Raw genomic sequence first — 15,436 nt, forward strand, 5'->3', positions numbered from 1 at the left:
AACAAATGACTGAATCAATTTGCTGGCAAAAAAACTTGTTACTCACTATCAGCAATTTGGTAGCAGACTCAGGTCTCTTAACTTTGCATCCAGTGCCCTTCCTGCCACAGCATGGGTAGAATGTGGGTGATTTTGCTAATGATACCTAACAAGTTATAAAGTGCTTCACATGTATATAAGTGGTTTTAGGATCTTATCTCATTTGATCCTGAAAGAGCCCATTAGCCAGATAGGAAAATAATTGTTATGAGCCCTATTATATTTATGATCCTTGCCGAGAATTATTCTGTGCCAAAGAAATCACCAACCTTCTTCCCGACCTTTCATTCCACACCATTACCATTTGTCTGGCTCCTCCTCTGCAACTTCCTCTGCAAATTGGACTTTTAAGACTTGTCATCTCTCAAGGAAATAGTCTTTAAGAATCCAAGACAAACTCATTCATAAAGAGGAAAACATGTACAGATATGAATAAATATTACAAGGGCCTTTGAACAAAGGGGGTGTCTGAGTTTTGTTACGTAGTTGGAGAAGAAAGAAAGAAAGAAAGAAAGAAAGAAAGAAAGAAAGAAAGAAAGAAAGAAAGAAAGAAAGAAAGAAAGAAAGAAAGAAAGAAAAGTAGGACTGTCCAAATTAGTAGAGCAAAGAGAAGAGGTTGGTACTGGGAGGGGGCTTAGATCCTGGAAAAGGGGGAAAAAAGTCCCAGAACTGAAGAGCAGTCTGTGTATGGTGGGCATAGAGGTGGGATGAAAATAACCATCTGCCACAATCAGTAGTCTTTCTCTCTCTCTCTCTCTCTCCCTCTCTCTCGATCTCTCTCTCTCTCAAAAAAAAAAAAAAAAAGAATAAAAGGAAAACTATAATAAGATCATAAAACCAGTTACAAAATACTCTAGATAGCAGGTTCTGTAAAACAATGACATCAAGATCTTGGGATCTAAGGTGAGCTTAGTCTGAATTCTGCCTGCGGCTCCCCAGTGAAAAGTGAAAGCAGGGTACATAGCTCCCTTAAAGGAAACAAGATATGACCTCAGAAATCACACGAAGTCTCAAGGGCACACATCACAGAGATAAAGGGCTATAAAGGGCCTCACACTTTCCTTGTGCTACTTGCTGTCTTCGCTTGAAATCTGCCTGCCACCTCGTGGATATATAAGGTTATTACCTGCCTCCAAAGCCTGGGAGGCCCAGGCACTACAGAGGCTGTGGCCTCTGTTACTCACATGCATCCAGGAATCTCTCAGAAGCAGAAATTTAGAGATGAGGAGTTAGCAAGGGGTCCACCTACTTAACCCTGCATCAAATAAAGATGATTCTTGGTGTGGGAAGAGGCTCAAGACATCATATTAAGCTACAAAAACAGTTGCAGAAAAGCATAAAGAAAACAGTATTGTCCATAATGGTAAAGAGGTATATATAATAATAATAGCAGCTAAGTGTCCTCAGACCTTTGACACGTGGACGCAGGGCTAATCCCTATGTTTGCATTATTTGATGACTTTTTACCAAAGCACAGTGTCGGTATTGTCATGACTTTCTTTTTACAAAAAAGGAAATTGAGACTTAGAGTGACTGTTAAATAACTTGCCCAATATCTCATAGCAAATAAGTGGCATAAGTAGGACTAAAATCTGGGTCTGTATGACTCTAGAGTCTGAACTGTCAGCCATTATCTTGTACCGCCTCCCTAAGAACATCACATGCATGCACGTAGGTATGTGTATGTAAAATTCTGAAAGGCTACGTGACAGTCAGCAGTAGTTACTTAGGGAGTTAGGGGAAGGGGAGATAGGTCAACTTTCATCTTCTACTTTACATAATTCTGTACTATTTGCATTTTCCCAATGAGCATGTATTATTTCATAATAAAATATATTTATTTTGAATAATAAAGTAATAATTCTGCTTCCCAAACTCACATACAGACGAAAACTCAAGTTACTGTAGTATTTAGGCCCTGTTTATTGAGCAATTACTATGTACCTCATTGAGCACTAAGCACTTCATATGCAAGACTTCATTGAATTCTTACAATGGAGTCTGGAGGGAGTGTAATCTCATTAACCCTCTTTACTGAAGAGGAATCTGAGTCTCAGAGATATGAATTGACCTCGCCAATGTTACTCAACAATGCAGGGACTCGACTCAGGTCTGACTGGTTTCAGAGCCCATGATTTTACCTACTTTAGTATGCTAGCTGTGCAGGAATGATCACGATGATAATAATAGCAATTCAAGTGCTTACTATATGCCAGGCCTATGCTTTTCATGCATGATCTCATCAAATCTCCATGTCAATCCCCATTTTACTGATGAGGAATGAGATTCAGCAGCGAGGAAGTCCCTCATTTGCCCATGGTCACCTAGCAGAATTGGGAGTAAAACTCAAGTCACCATACATGGCACTGGCATCCACCCAGTTGCTCAGACCAAAAACTCAGTAGTTGCCCTTGACTCCTTCTTTTTCCTTTTCCTCCCCATGTTTAATCCTTTGGTTCCAGTTGGTTCCGACTTCCAAAATACTCAGTTCTCACTATCCAGCTACTGCAGCCCCAGTGGAAGCCACTGCCGCCTCTCATCTGGGCCACTGTGAAGGGCTCCTCACTGATTTCCATGCTTCTACTCCTGCTTCTTGGCTTCTATCCCATCCACTCTCTACACTGAAGTCGATGTGATCTTTTTCAAATGTCCTCTCATGCAGCTGTTCTCAGGGTCTTAGGAAAGAATTAAGCCCTGAAAAGAATAGTATGAGTGACCGTTTTCTCACTTTTCCTAAGGATGATACTAGCTACCACCATTCTCTAATACAACAGGAGATGACCTGATCCATTAAATGCAATGGATGCCTTAGAGTGTTAGGGCTTAATTCTCCACAAGAACTTGGTGGAAATAGCTGCAAAAGTTTCCTGTCACACTTCAACTATCGACGACCACAGCCTACTAGGCCCTTGTGACCTGTCGGCCACCACATCTCCACCTCTGGTTCGCTTTCTACTACCTTTTTCCCCCAAACACAAGAGTTCTTTTCATTTATAGAAGCCTCATCTCTGTCTCAAGACTTTTGCAAAGCCTGTTCCTTCTGCCCGGAGTGCCATGTCAGCCACAAAATTCCCTCATGGCTGAATGGCTTTGGACAAGCTGAAATGAAGGTGCTTGTATGATTGTTGCTTTAAAATATTTTATTATGAAATATTTCAGACATATGTAAAAATATGAGAAACCATACTAACAAAGCCTAATGTACATATCCCCCAATTTTATCCATCTTAACATTTTGACCTGTGTGCTTCACATTTGTTTTAAGAACTAAAACATTACAGATAGAGCTGAAGCCCCGTGGTCCCTTTCTTAATCCTATTTTCTTCCCTCTCCAGAGGTAACACAAATCTTGTTAGGGAAGGATTTTTTCCCATCCATGTTTTTACACTTCTACTGCAAATGGGGGTCCCCACAAACATATAGTATTACTTTGCATGTTTTTAAGCCTTGCATAAATGGTCTCACTCCGGAGGTGTCATTTTGTGACTTGCTTGTTTCATCTAACATTGTTTTTCAGTTGCAGCCTACTGATAAATGTCACTCTATCTCATTGTCACTGCCTAATACCTCCCATTCCCGTGGATGGATATACCATGTTTTATTTTCCATTCTCTGATTGATGGACATTTAAGTAGTTTCCACCTGTGAGCTATTGTGAGCATTGCTGCTATGAAATCATTATACCTACCTTTTTGCGTATATATGCAAGAGTTCTTAGTTTATTCCTAAGACGACAGTTGCTGGGGTACGCATATCCACAACTTTGTACTTCAGTCCTGGTTTAGTGACAGAAAGTTAGACCCAGCCATGATTTGCCATTTGAGTTTTATTTTTTTCTTTCTGTGAAATGGACATGATAATAATACCTGCTTCATAAAGTCGTAAGAATTAAATAAGAACATGAATGTAAAGTACTTAACGCATATCTTACACATGGTAGGTGCTCAGTACCTGGGAACTTTCTATGTCTTATAGAGACAGGAAGTTAAAGTGATTAAAAACTTAGGCTTTGGAGTCTAACAGAACCTGAGTATAAAGCCTGGCTCTTCTATTTCCTCTCTGGGTGTCCTTGGGAAAGTCGCTTCACTTTTCTGAGCTTCAGTTTCCTCATTCATCGGAAGAGAGCAAACGAATGCAATTGCGACTATCTGTTCTCTAAGTACAAATCTGTCAAGGTCATGATCTGACTGGAGTTATATAGCATAATCATAACAGTTTGTTAATATGAATAGAATTAGGCTAACATTTATTGTTTCTTACGACAGTTTGTTAATATGAATAGAATTAGGCTAACATTTATTGTATCTTACCTCCTGTGAAGTATTGGTATTATTCTCATTTTACAAACAGTTGAAACGGTGGCCCTGACAGAGTGGCAGTCCAGAGGTCACATAGCTAACAAAGTGGTAGGAACAGAATTTGAAATCAGCTCTGACTGATTTTAAAACTTGTGTTCTAATCACCAGGCTACACTGCCTTAAATGACTTCAGCAGCTGCCCATCCTTCTCAGCAGTGGTTTCCAAATCTTTTTTAAGGAATGGAAATTTTGTCCAGCAAAATCTTATATGGAACCCCAGTTTATAAGGCAAATGAAGTTAGAACGGCTCCAGTTAAAGCGGAGGTAGTATTATAAGTGTGTGCGGGTTTAATCCTGGCTCTGCCAGGTACTGGCTATGTGTGCCTAAACAAATTGCTTCATCTCTCTGAAATTCAGTTTCTTCTTTTGTAAGACGGGGAAAATAATGCCAACCTAATAATATGTTATGTGGATCAACTTAGATAATATATGCAAAGCCCTTAGCATAAAGCCTGGCTGTGATAAGAACCAAATAAGAGTGGCTGTTGCTGCAATTGCGGCTGTGGTTGCAATTATGGCTGTGGTTGTTACCACCTTCAGGACTCTTCACTGACCGCAAGATGGCATTGAAATTTCTCAGCCTTGCATTCATGGCCCTCCATCATCTGACTGAACCTGCATTTCTAGCCTTCACCACCCACTCTACAGCCAATACTGGTAGTATCTGTACTACCAGTTCTGTGTTTATGTTTTGCCCACTGGGGGGACCCTCCTCTTTGTCCTCTCCCTTGTTCCAAAGGTATGAAAGTATGTTTTTAAAAAATATATGGTTTAAAACTTTCATTGCGGAAATTTTCAAAATATACAAAAGTAAAATCTGGTACAAATTCTTATATCTATCACTTAGCTTTAGTAATAATAGACTTTATTTCCTATATATACCCCAACCTACTCACCCCAGTAGATTCTTTTGAAGTAAATCCCACACAATTTATTATTTCATCTGTAAATTCATCATTATGTGTCTCTAAGATAAAGACTCTTTTTAAAAACATAACTGCAGTACCATTTTCACATCAAAAAATGAATAATTTCTTAACGTCAATCTGTCAGTGTTCAAATTTTCTTGGTCTCATAAATATTTTTTTAGTTTATTTGTTCAAATCAGGATACAGACAAAATCTATACATCACATTTAAGCAATATGTTCCTTAATTTGTTTTGAAGTTCCTTACTCTCTTCTCCTTTTCTCCTTCAACGTTTTTGTTGAAGAAACTGGGTCATTAGTCCTCGGGAATTTCCCATGGGAAATTGGAGTGGGGGGCGGGGAGCTGGGAGTGCTAATTTCTTCTTCATGGAACTCTTTACCAAGTTATTCTTCTTTTTTTCCCCCCTGCAAATTGGTAGTTAGATCTAGAGTCTAGAGGTTTAATCAGATTTGGGGTTGACTTTTGGCAAGAATACTTCATAGGTGGTCTTGTATCACATTTGCAAAGGCAAATCTCCTTATCTCTCTTGTAGTGTTGGATGAATCCATGGGTTTGCAGATTGTAAGCCTGATTCACCATTCTAAAGTTCTCTGTCAGCGTTTCACCTGACAGTTTTAGCAGTCATTAATCTAGCCTAGATCTATTGTTTTATTGTTTTGCAAAATGAAGATACTATAATTCTATTATTCCATCTGCATTTATTAGCTGCAAATCCTTGTATAAAGAAAAACTGTTTGCCCTGAGGTACAATTCATACAGGAAAGAGAATAAATGCATGATTCCTTTCCTTTTATTTACCTATTTTCAAAATACTAAATTGGTTCCCAGCAACCTCTAAAGGTAACCAATGAGTTTGTTGTTGTTTTTTAGTATCATTATGAATTCTTCAGTGCCCAGCTCAAAAACTACTTCCCTTAGTTTTCTTACCTTGACTCTAAAGGAATTTCTCCCTTCTGATGAATTTAATTTGAACATATCTTTTCTAGTGGTATCCAGTACTTTCTACCTGTGCACTTCTTTATGTTCAGCTGGTTTATACACTTCTTAGGTGGTCTGAGCAGTAGTACTTAACCGTAATGCTTCAGGCAATGCTTCTCAAACTTCGTTGTGCATATGAACCACTGTGGAGCTGGGGTAGGTTCTCATTAAAATGCAAATTCTGATTCCTTGGCTCTGGGGTGGGCTGAAATTCTGCATTTCTCACAAGCCCAGGTGATGCTGATGCTGCTGGTCCAAGGACCACACTTTAAATAGCAAAAGGGTAAGGGAAATGTATAGGAAATCTACTTCATTCATTCAGTAAGAAGGGCCTGTTCTGGGCCAGTTCATGGGCTAGTCTCTGCTACTTTAAAATGTAAAATGTTTTTTGATTTGTTTCTTTGTTAGTTTTATTACAGAGTTTTACTTATTTACTTTTTAAGTGTAATTGGTATACAATATTATATTATGTTAGTTTCAGGTGTAGAGTTTTCGTTTTTTAATTTATTCTTTTGAATATGTAATAATGCACTTGCTAAAAAAATTTTTTTGCCTAAAATCAAAAAAAGCACCCAGTGAAAGTACATTAGTCTCCAAAAGGTGATCACCATTACTTCTTTAGTTTTATTCTACAGACATTTTCTGTATATAAGAACATATATTTGTACCATCTCTGTTTTCTAAGATACTATTCACAGTGCTCTGCCACTTTCTTTTTTCATTTTACTAGATATTAGAGATTGTTCTATATCTCAACATATATCTCTATATCCTGTTTAATGGGTGGCATAGTGTCCACACAGATGCACTGATTGTTTTTATAAAGTATACAGTGAAGTGTGATTACTTGTCGGCTTCTTCCTCGTTCTACACATTGCCCAGAGAAAACGAGTGTCTTGTCTTTCATTCTTTCGATGCTGTGAATTACCTGGCTCACGTTGGCACATTTTTGTCAGTTTTGTTTAAAAATCAGAATACATTCCTCACTCATTTCCACAAGCATATCTACACTTTTTTTTTCAGATTCCAGTCTCCCTAAACGAAAATTGTTACTTAACTCTCTATTTCCTCAGCACTCACAACTTACTCATAGACATTCTCTTGTTTTAATAATATACTATTGTAAATATACATAAGTATGTATAAAATGTATATTGATGGGATTCAGGACACACTGCCCCAAAATATGGTGCCTTTGTATATTGAATATTTAAAGCTAAAGTAGTTTGAGAAAATAGGCGCAGGAATGACTTTTTGACTTGCCCCTGAAGCAGGTCCTAGGACCTTTATGTGAGAAATGCCCTCCCTGTACCTGGAGGAAAGGAGCATCCTAATCTCCAAGATGGAGAGACGCCCCCAAGAGGAATCTGAATGAACAGACCTTGCTAAGTTTCCCACAGTTTACTACACTGAGCTCATACTCCTTTTGTCCTATCACATTTTCCCATAACTTTCCACTCTTCATCAAACTCAGCACAAAAATATACAAGTTTAACCTCCTTTTCAGGTCTTCATTGCTTTGTGAAGGTTCCCATGTCTCGTAAAACTTATATTAAACAAATTTGCACACTTCTCTTGTTAATCTATCTTTTGTTACGGAGGACCAGCCAAGAATCTAGAAGGGTAGAAGGAAAAGATATTTTTCCCTCCCCTATGATATATTTAAGGAAAAAGTAAAAACACGAATAGTGGAAGCCTTCAGTCATCCTTCTCTTCCTCCGTTTGCTCCTCCCCTCTCACATGATGGTTTCTCGCCCAACAAGGTTAACTACAATCTTGGATTTTGCATTAGTCATTCTCTGGCTTTCCTTTTTCCAGTGATTCTCAAGCTCTAGTGCATCAGAATCACCTAGAGGGCTTGTTAAAACACAGATTGCACCCCCCCACACACACACAAGTTTCTGATTCAGCAGGTCTTGTACGTTTCCAGTGATGCTGATGCTGCTGATCCCAGAACTACACTTTGAGAACTACTGCTTTACCTCAAATGTACTCTTGACTTCTATATGACAATTCTTGTCCTTCCCTAAAACCTAGCTACTTCATAAATGTGTCTTAAGGACTACCCTTCCTTCTTCCTCTACTCTCATTTTCTATGACCCAATTTATGAGAGTTCAATCTTTGCTAAATATTTTAATTGATTGCAGTGTTTGACCAGTTTCCATTTTTTTTCTTTTCTATTGATGATCCCATTTATAAGTTGCTTCTCATTTGTGAGTGTGAGTGTGTGTGTGTGTGTGTGTGTGTATTATTATTAGTTAACCAGAAGGAAGGGTATGAGAAACATTTACATGTCTTAGCCATCTAGTCTGTAAGCTCTTTGAAAGCAAGAACCAAATGAATGAGTTCAGAATATGCTACCCCCAAATATGATACTTTGGCACATTGATGATTTAGGGGCTGAAGGCACTTGAGACACAGCAGATGCAGGCAGGCTCTCTGCCCTCCCTCTTTCTACCCAATATCAGGAAGAGAACAACAATCTTATCACCAGAGTCTGGAAGTCAACTCCATTTGTAAACAAACCTACTAAAATAACCCTAATCTTCCATTAGTTTCCCCCATATATTTCCTAGTCACTGTCTCATAGTGTATTGCCCCTAGACTAAGACGATTTGTGTTGTCACAGCCCCACAATTTGTTGTTCCTTGTATAAAGATATATATAAGCTTTGGGGCCTAATGACTTCTTCAAGTCTACATTTTTCTTCTGAAGATTCCAGCGTACATGTAAAAAAAAAAATTAAATAAATTTGTATGCTTTTCTCCTGCTAATCTGTCTTATATCAGTTTAATTCCTAGGCCAGCCACAGGATTTAAGACAGTAGGAGGAAATTTTTCCCCCTCCAACACAAATTTAATTTTACTTCCTCAAGTAAGCCACAGGCCATAGTTTGCAAACTCAGTTGCTTATAAAGGCCAAAAGACAATGTAAATAAGTGAAACCTGGCAGGTGGAACTTTACTGACCTGGAGATCACGTCCTGTGTAAAGAGGGCAGCTGTTACTTGCATTTAAGTCAATCACAGGTCCATTATTCTCTGATTTTCCCAGTTTTCAAGAGAAACCAGAAATAATCCCAACTAATTCAGACGAGATCAGGCACATTCAGGGTGGCAATCCCAACTAATTCAACATTTTAAAACACAGAGCAGGCACACAGAGTATGTGGAATTCCATGCAGAATACATCTGCATGAACTAAAACTGAACCCAGTTGATATTTCAAGACCCTTGCAGTGAATGGATGGATGGATGGATGGATGGATGGATGGATGGATGGATGGATGGATGGATGGATGGATGGATGGATGAATGGATGGATAAATGGATGGATGGACGGACGAACAGACGGATGGATGGATGGATGAATGGTTTGGTGAGTGAATGAGTGATTGAGTGAGTAAATAATGAATCTGGGTCATTGTGGCAGCTCTTTTGGGGAGTGGAGGGAACAAGCAATTCTTCAGTTCCTGCTATGTGCCTGGCCTCCTGCAAGCAGTTTTACATACCTTATCTCATCTAACCTTTATAACAAGGTCATTATTTATTTCTACATTTATTTATTTCTACATTCTTATTCATTTCTACATTTATTTCACAGATAAAGAAATGAATGCTTAGAAAGGCCCAGGGTCATAACACTAGTTTTCTTTATTTAAAACCTACCTAATTTTAAAAAGGGAGCAGATGGGCTCATATGATTTAAGCTGGGTCCTGAGCCTTGGATTCCAGATAGCTCTGCTATACTAAATTGCCACCACCAAAGGAAACAGGTTCTCAAAAGGCAGGAGGGGAGGGTGCTAGCAGTTCAGAGAGCAAATTTAATTCCCTGGGCATCTTACCAAGCAACTCACAGCTTCACGCTCCTCAAGTTCTGAGGAGCCAAGACACAAGGGATCTCTTGCCATCTTGATATGTCCTTCCCACTTCTTCCTAGCTCACTACCTTCTCGGAATTCAAGATTTTTGCCTACCAGACGTGGAGCCCACTCCATCTTAATTCCTTTCTAGAGCCCAGTAGGATAAGAACAGAGACATAAATTCAGGAGCAATTTGGTTGGAAAACATTTTATTGGGAGTTATTGAGCCAGGAAAGAGCGATTGTAGGTTGGTAATCAGATCCCACATGAGCCCCCTCTTTTAATGGGTATCAGCAGTGCTGGGTCTTGAAGGGAACGGTCACTGGGCATCAGGAGTTGCACTCCTCAGTCCTTTCAGCTAGAGGGAGAGAGGATGTGGTCAGATTCAGGGCCCTCGGGCGCAGAAAGCTGGAGTCCCCCATCAGGAAGCTCACCATAGGGTGGGGCACTGATGGAAAGGAATCTCTGCACCAGTCTAAGTATCCATTTGCTTCTAAATATCGTAACTGAGATTTCCCTCAACTTCGGTGAGAAGAAGGTTTATCCTCCCTTCACTGTCCCCACTCTCCCCCTCAGATCCTCTGCTTCTTCCCTCACTCCTGACCTAACACCCACAACCTCTCACCTTAGGAAAGGCATCCCAGTTGAGAAAAGGAAGCTTCTTTTTGATAGTCTGAAACAGAAAAAGAGAATGAGAGATGTGTAACAAGTCAGCATGGATCGGTAAGCACTCACGGAATGAGCTCTCTGCAGTGGCGAGGGTGGTGTTGTTTTATAATTATAGTGAGAACAAATATCTCTTGACCCTTATTCTGTGTCTGCCTTGTATTAACTGCTTTGTAGGTATGATTTTGTTTGATCTCCACAGCAACCTTTTGAGGTAGGAACTGTCATCATCCCCATATCATAGATGAGGAAACTGAGGCTCAGAGAACTGAGGACATTTGCTTGAGGGCACATAGTGAGTATGTGCAGAGTCATGCTATACAAGCTCTAGTTCCAGTATTGACTTAGCCCTCTAAGTTTGGGTAAGCCACCCAACATAGGACCTCGGTTTCTTCATAGAGGATGAGGGAATTCAAATAAGCTCTTGACCGATTAAGGTCTTCCTTTTCTGGAACTGTCTTTGTGGCCTTGTTCCTCCACTGACATGTTAGGAAAATAAGGTATCACCATGACAGCCTCCTGGGGAAACTTCCTTTGGCTAGACAGCATCCAAGTACGGCAAGTACTCCCTCCTAGCCTTCTGGGTTCAAAAAAGAACCCAGAAGGCTAGAACTAGCAGGTGTTGCCATTACCCTGGGAAGACTGCAGACAGTCAAGGAGAGTAAGGAGTGCCCCCGCACTTACCTCGAAGAGGGCGTGCCAGTTCAGGAATTCTTCAGTCTTAAAGGCCTTAAAAAGAGAGACCAGAAGAGGTTCAGTTCCAGGGAAGGACAGAGCTTAGCCACTAGCCCTCTGGAAAGGGTGAAGGAACCATGGCAGCTTTGCAAGCTTGCTCCCAAGGCATGGATCTCCTTTCTGTTATGGGTATTTGTGGGGGCAGCACTAGAGATTGTACTTACAGATCGCAACTTGTCGATGTTCAGGAACTGAGTATTCAAGGCCTAGGCAAAAAAGCAAGATGTTGCTAAGCAAAAAAGCAAAAGTTGCTAAGGAGCATGAAAGACAGGACAAACTCATGGCTGGGTGTGGGGAAACAGGCGTTTACCTCAGGTCCTGCTGCATAATTACCAATGGTGGTTTCTTCCTGGAAAGTGAAGGGAAGAAAGGAGACAAATGACCACATGATGGCAAGTCCCTCTCCCCAAATCCTCTCTGCCAGCTCTGCCTTCCTCCAGAGGCCAGTCCGCAAGCATATAGCCCATTCTCCAACATGGGGCTTCAGTTAACCCATTCTGTTCCAGCACTGCGGATGCTGACAGATGTGCAAGATGAAGAGAAGGGCAGGTGTAAGGTAGAGAAGTTGAAAATCCAGGCCTGCATCCATTATAGGCAGCAAGTGGAAAGGGTGGAGAAAGAGGACTCCTCCCAAGAAAAACGAGCTGGTGTTGCTCTGCAGTCGACTTGAGGTGTTCCTGAGAGCTGGGTGGGGGCAATTGGCACACTGCTGGGAGCCAAACTGCTGAAGTGCCCTGCCTTCCTTGAATTGATTGAAGTTGGTCTGCTTTGTGACTTTATTGCCACCAAAGTTCAAGTCTCTGTTTCCCTCATCCATTTGCTAACTCCCCCAGACCTCAGTGCAGCCCATCTTGTTGCTCTCCTAATTTGCCCAGCTTATTGTCCCTTATTTCTTACTACCCACAACAGAGGTCACAAACAGGTAGCCTACAGGCTAGACCCAAATGTTTAGATCTCACAATAATTTGGCTGGTTCGTTTTTAAATTTGAATTAAATACCTTTAAAGAGTAAGAATTCATAAATCAGATTTTCGGTTTCTCCTGAAATTTTTAAAACTCTGTCCACATCGGGTACATTTTCCTACTTAGCAGCAGTAAGATGGAATATAGACTGTCCCCTTTTAGATTGAGCAAGTTCGCTGCACCTCCCCTGAGGCTCCCCAGCCATCTTGTTCACTGACATCACTTGCTTAGATCCTAAGCAATTGAGCAATTGAGTCTGTGACCTTGTCATTTACTTTTAATCCAGCATGCACATTCTTTCCCCACCTTGGGATAAGATGGGGATAGAGAGACCTCAGGATTCCTCTTGGCTGGAGATTGGCTTATAAGGATGCTTGCTATGGCCTAGGCTCCAGAGATAGTAAGGAGCTTCCAGTCACCTGGAAGCCATTCCCGGGGATACAAATAAAACCAAGGTGAGGCTGAATCCAGACAATCGACCTCAGCCCCTGTCTCTTCCTAGGATTCAGTTATCGAGCCTCCACCCCATACTTTACCATCCCTTCCAGAAAAATCAGCATCCGCATCCCTACAGGTCTTCCCAGAAATGCTTTGTTTCCTTCCTCCCTTATTCCCTCCCTCAGAGCCCCAGCTTCTCATTCAGCCCCTGATAATATTCAAAAATAAGAACCACTTATCTAGTAACGGAAGATAAAGAAATCGAAGAGTAAGTGAGGTAATAAGTATAAGAAAAAGAGAACCCAGGTGATGTGCTCACCTCAGAACTACCCAGGGCAGCCCCCTGAGCAGAGTGGAGCGCCAGAAGAGAGAGAAGAACCACAGCAGGAAGAATTGGGATCTTCATGGTGTCAAGTTTGGGGTGCTCTGAGGCGGGGCCTTACTGCTTGCCCTTTATATTCCCAGGGAGGCAGATGTGAGCAGAAATGGGGTCCCCACCCTACTGACTCACCCCCAGATCCTGTCACCCACCCCCAGGGCTCTGGGTGGAGAGATGTGGACTGTTCACCACTTACCTTAGATTTCTCAATTCACATTCTGCCCTAGGCACTAGGAAGCTGAGATGGCAATGGGGTTCTTCATGCAAATGGAGCTGGGATTGAGACAGGTTGGACCTGTCCCTCCAAGGAATTGGCAATGGCACCCAAGTAACCTCTCCTTTTGCTTTTGTCTCTTTTCCTTATATCCTTCATCCTTCTCTTATAATTCAGGCTTTTTTTCTACCCTGTCTAAACTCCTTAGACTGGCGTTGAAGGGCTTCCATGCTCTGGCCTCCACCTGCCTTTTTAACTTTTTCTTCTTATACTTCTTTTACACATACCTTCTTTTACACATTCTGGCCAAACTAGACTCCTTATCAAATAAATATACCTTTCTTTTTCCTCCTCCACGCATCTGCCCATGCTGTTCCTTATTTCTAAAACAACCTTCTCCCCTCTCTAGTTCTAAGAACCCAACATCCATCTTGGATGAAGCTTCCCTAATTCCCTCTCTCCCCATCCCTCTGCCCCCACACATTTTGCCCTTCTTGGAATTGCCATATCGATTCATTTGTATCTCTCTAGCATTGCACTTAGAGTAACTTATGTTCTTCTCTTATTTCCCTCTTAGAACATTAAGTTCCTTGAGATCTGGAACTATATCTTAATCACCTTTATATCTCCCCAGTACTGTGCCTTACACAGAGTACAGGTAGAGCCAACATTTGTTGGATGTGTTAGAATTCAAGCATCCTTCCGCCTTTCTTCCTTCGGGGCTGGACCCCTTCCATTATCCAATTGCCCAGCTCTTACTCCTGGGTTTTCAGAGCAATGACTGTTTTGAGCTAAGACAAAGAATAGGGGCAAAAAAGCAAAACAGGTCTTAGAGCTAACCACTTAGAAATGGGATCTAGGCCCTGAACTTTGAATGCCTACTCCATTTCATTAAGTTTATCGCACGCCCCGCCCCCCACCCCCACTCCTCCAGCTCAGGAGTTGTATCACCTCAAAGTGACAACACATCCTAATCAAGCAACCCTCTCCACAATGAGGTTCAGGTGGCCCAGCCAGTTCCTGGTGTGATAAGGAGGTGCAGGAATATCTACTGATGCTGCCAGGACAAATCGAGACCTTATTTAAGAATGGGCCTCTTTACCCAACCTGATGCAATGTACACAGATGGCAGGCCTAGGGTGGGAGGGCCACAGTCATTCGTAAACAATCTTTATGAACCCCAGAAGCTGGCACTTCAGTTCAATTTTCATGCTGTCCCCACACCCCAGACCCTAATATCCCATCCCTCTTTAGCCTTAGAAAGCCTCCTCTGTTTTCATAATGACATCTCCCCCTTTTCAGAGTTACCTGAGGAGACAATGCTTGAGGGACACTTGCTAAGCACGGATGACCTTGTGGGAGTGGATGTCATGTGCAATTGGTGCTACTGGAGGGGACAAGTGAGAAAATGAGGTGGGTGGAGTACTTCGCAAAAGGTTTTCTGGAGGACACAAGTTTTTATATGTAACGAATTCTTGCAAATTAATTAACAGTGACTGAAGGAGCTCATTAACCACCATTCTGTCAGCATGGAGTCAACCCCAGGAGCAGAAGGAATGAAGAATCGACAAAAGAGAACTGATATTATATAATCAACTCTAATTAGACATGCTAATGGAAGAACACTTTGGCCTCTAAAGCAACAGATGATCCAAACACCTCTAAACGCCATCATCTATTTGGCTCCAGAGTTCTTTGGCAACGAATTGACTTCCCTATTTTCCTCTCCACCTGATCCTAATGCTGCCAATAAAAGTGTTAGCCAATTTATTGATGTCTTACTACATGGCAGGCCTTCATATGTGCTTCAAATACACAATCTCATTGAAATATCACAATTATTCCATGAAGTAGGTACTATAATTACCCACACTCTA

The 15,436-nt window shown here is 41.2% G+C and overlaps 1 protein-coding gene across 1 annotated transcript; it reads right to left on the reverse strand.

The window, feature by feature from the left end:
- Positions 1-10,384: 10,384 nt before the first annotated feature.
- KRTDAP (keratinocyte differentiation associated protein) lies at positions 10,385-13,461 on the reverse strand. The gene is made up of 6 exons (XM_011381774.1): positions 13,286-13,461; positions 11,876-11,914; positions 11,730-11,771; positions 11,515-11,559; positions 10,790-10,837; positions 10,385-10,522 (listed from the first exon to the last, which is right to left on the reverse strand). The coding sequence occupies exons 1-6, from the start codon at positions 13,370-13,372 to the stop codon at positions 10,484-10,486; spliced, it is 300 nt and encodes a 99-aa protein (XP_011380076.1). The 5' UTR covers positions 13,373-13,461; the 3' UTR covers positions 10,385-10,483.
- Between the last annotated feature and the right edge of the window lie 1,975 nt (positions 13,462-15,436).

This window comes from Pteropus vampyrus, unplaced genomic scaffold, assembly GCF_000151845.1.
Source record: "Pteropus vampyrus isolate Shadow unplaced genomic scaffold, Pvam_2.0 Scaffold452, whole genome shotgun sequence".
NCBI lineage: Eukaryota > Metazoa > Chordata > Mammalia > Chiroptera > Pteropodidae > Pteropus > Pteropus vampyrus.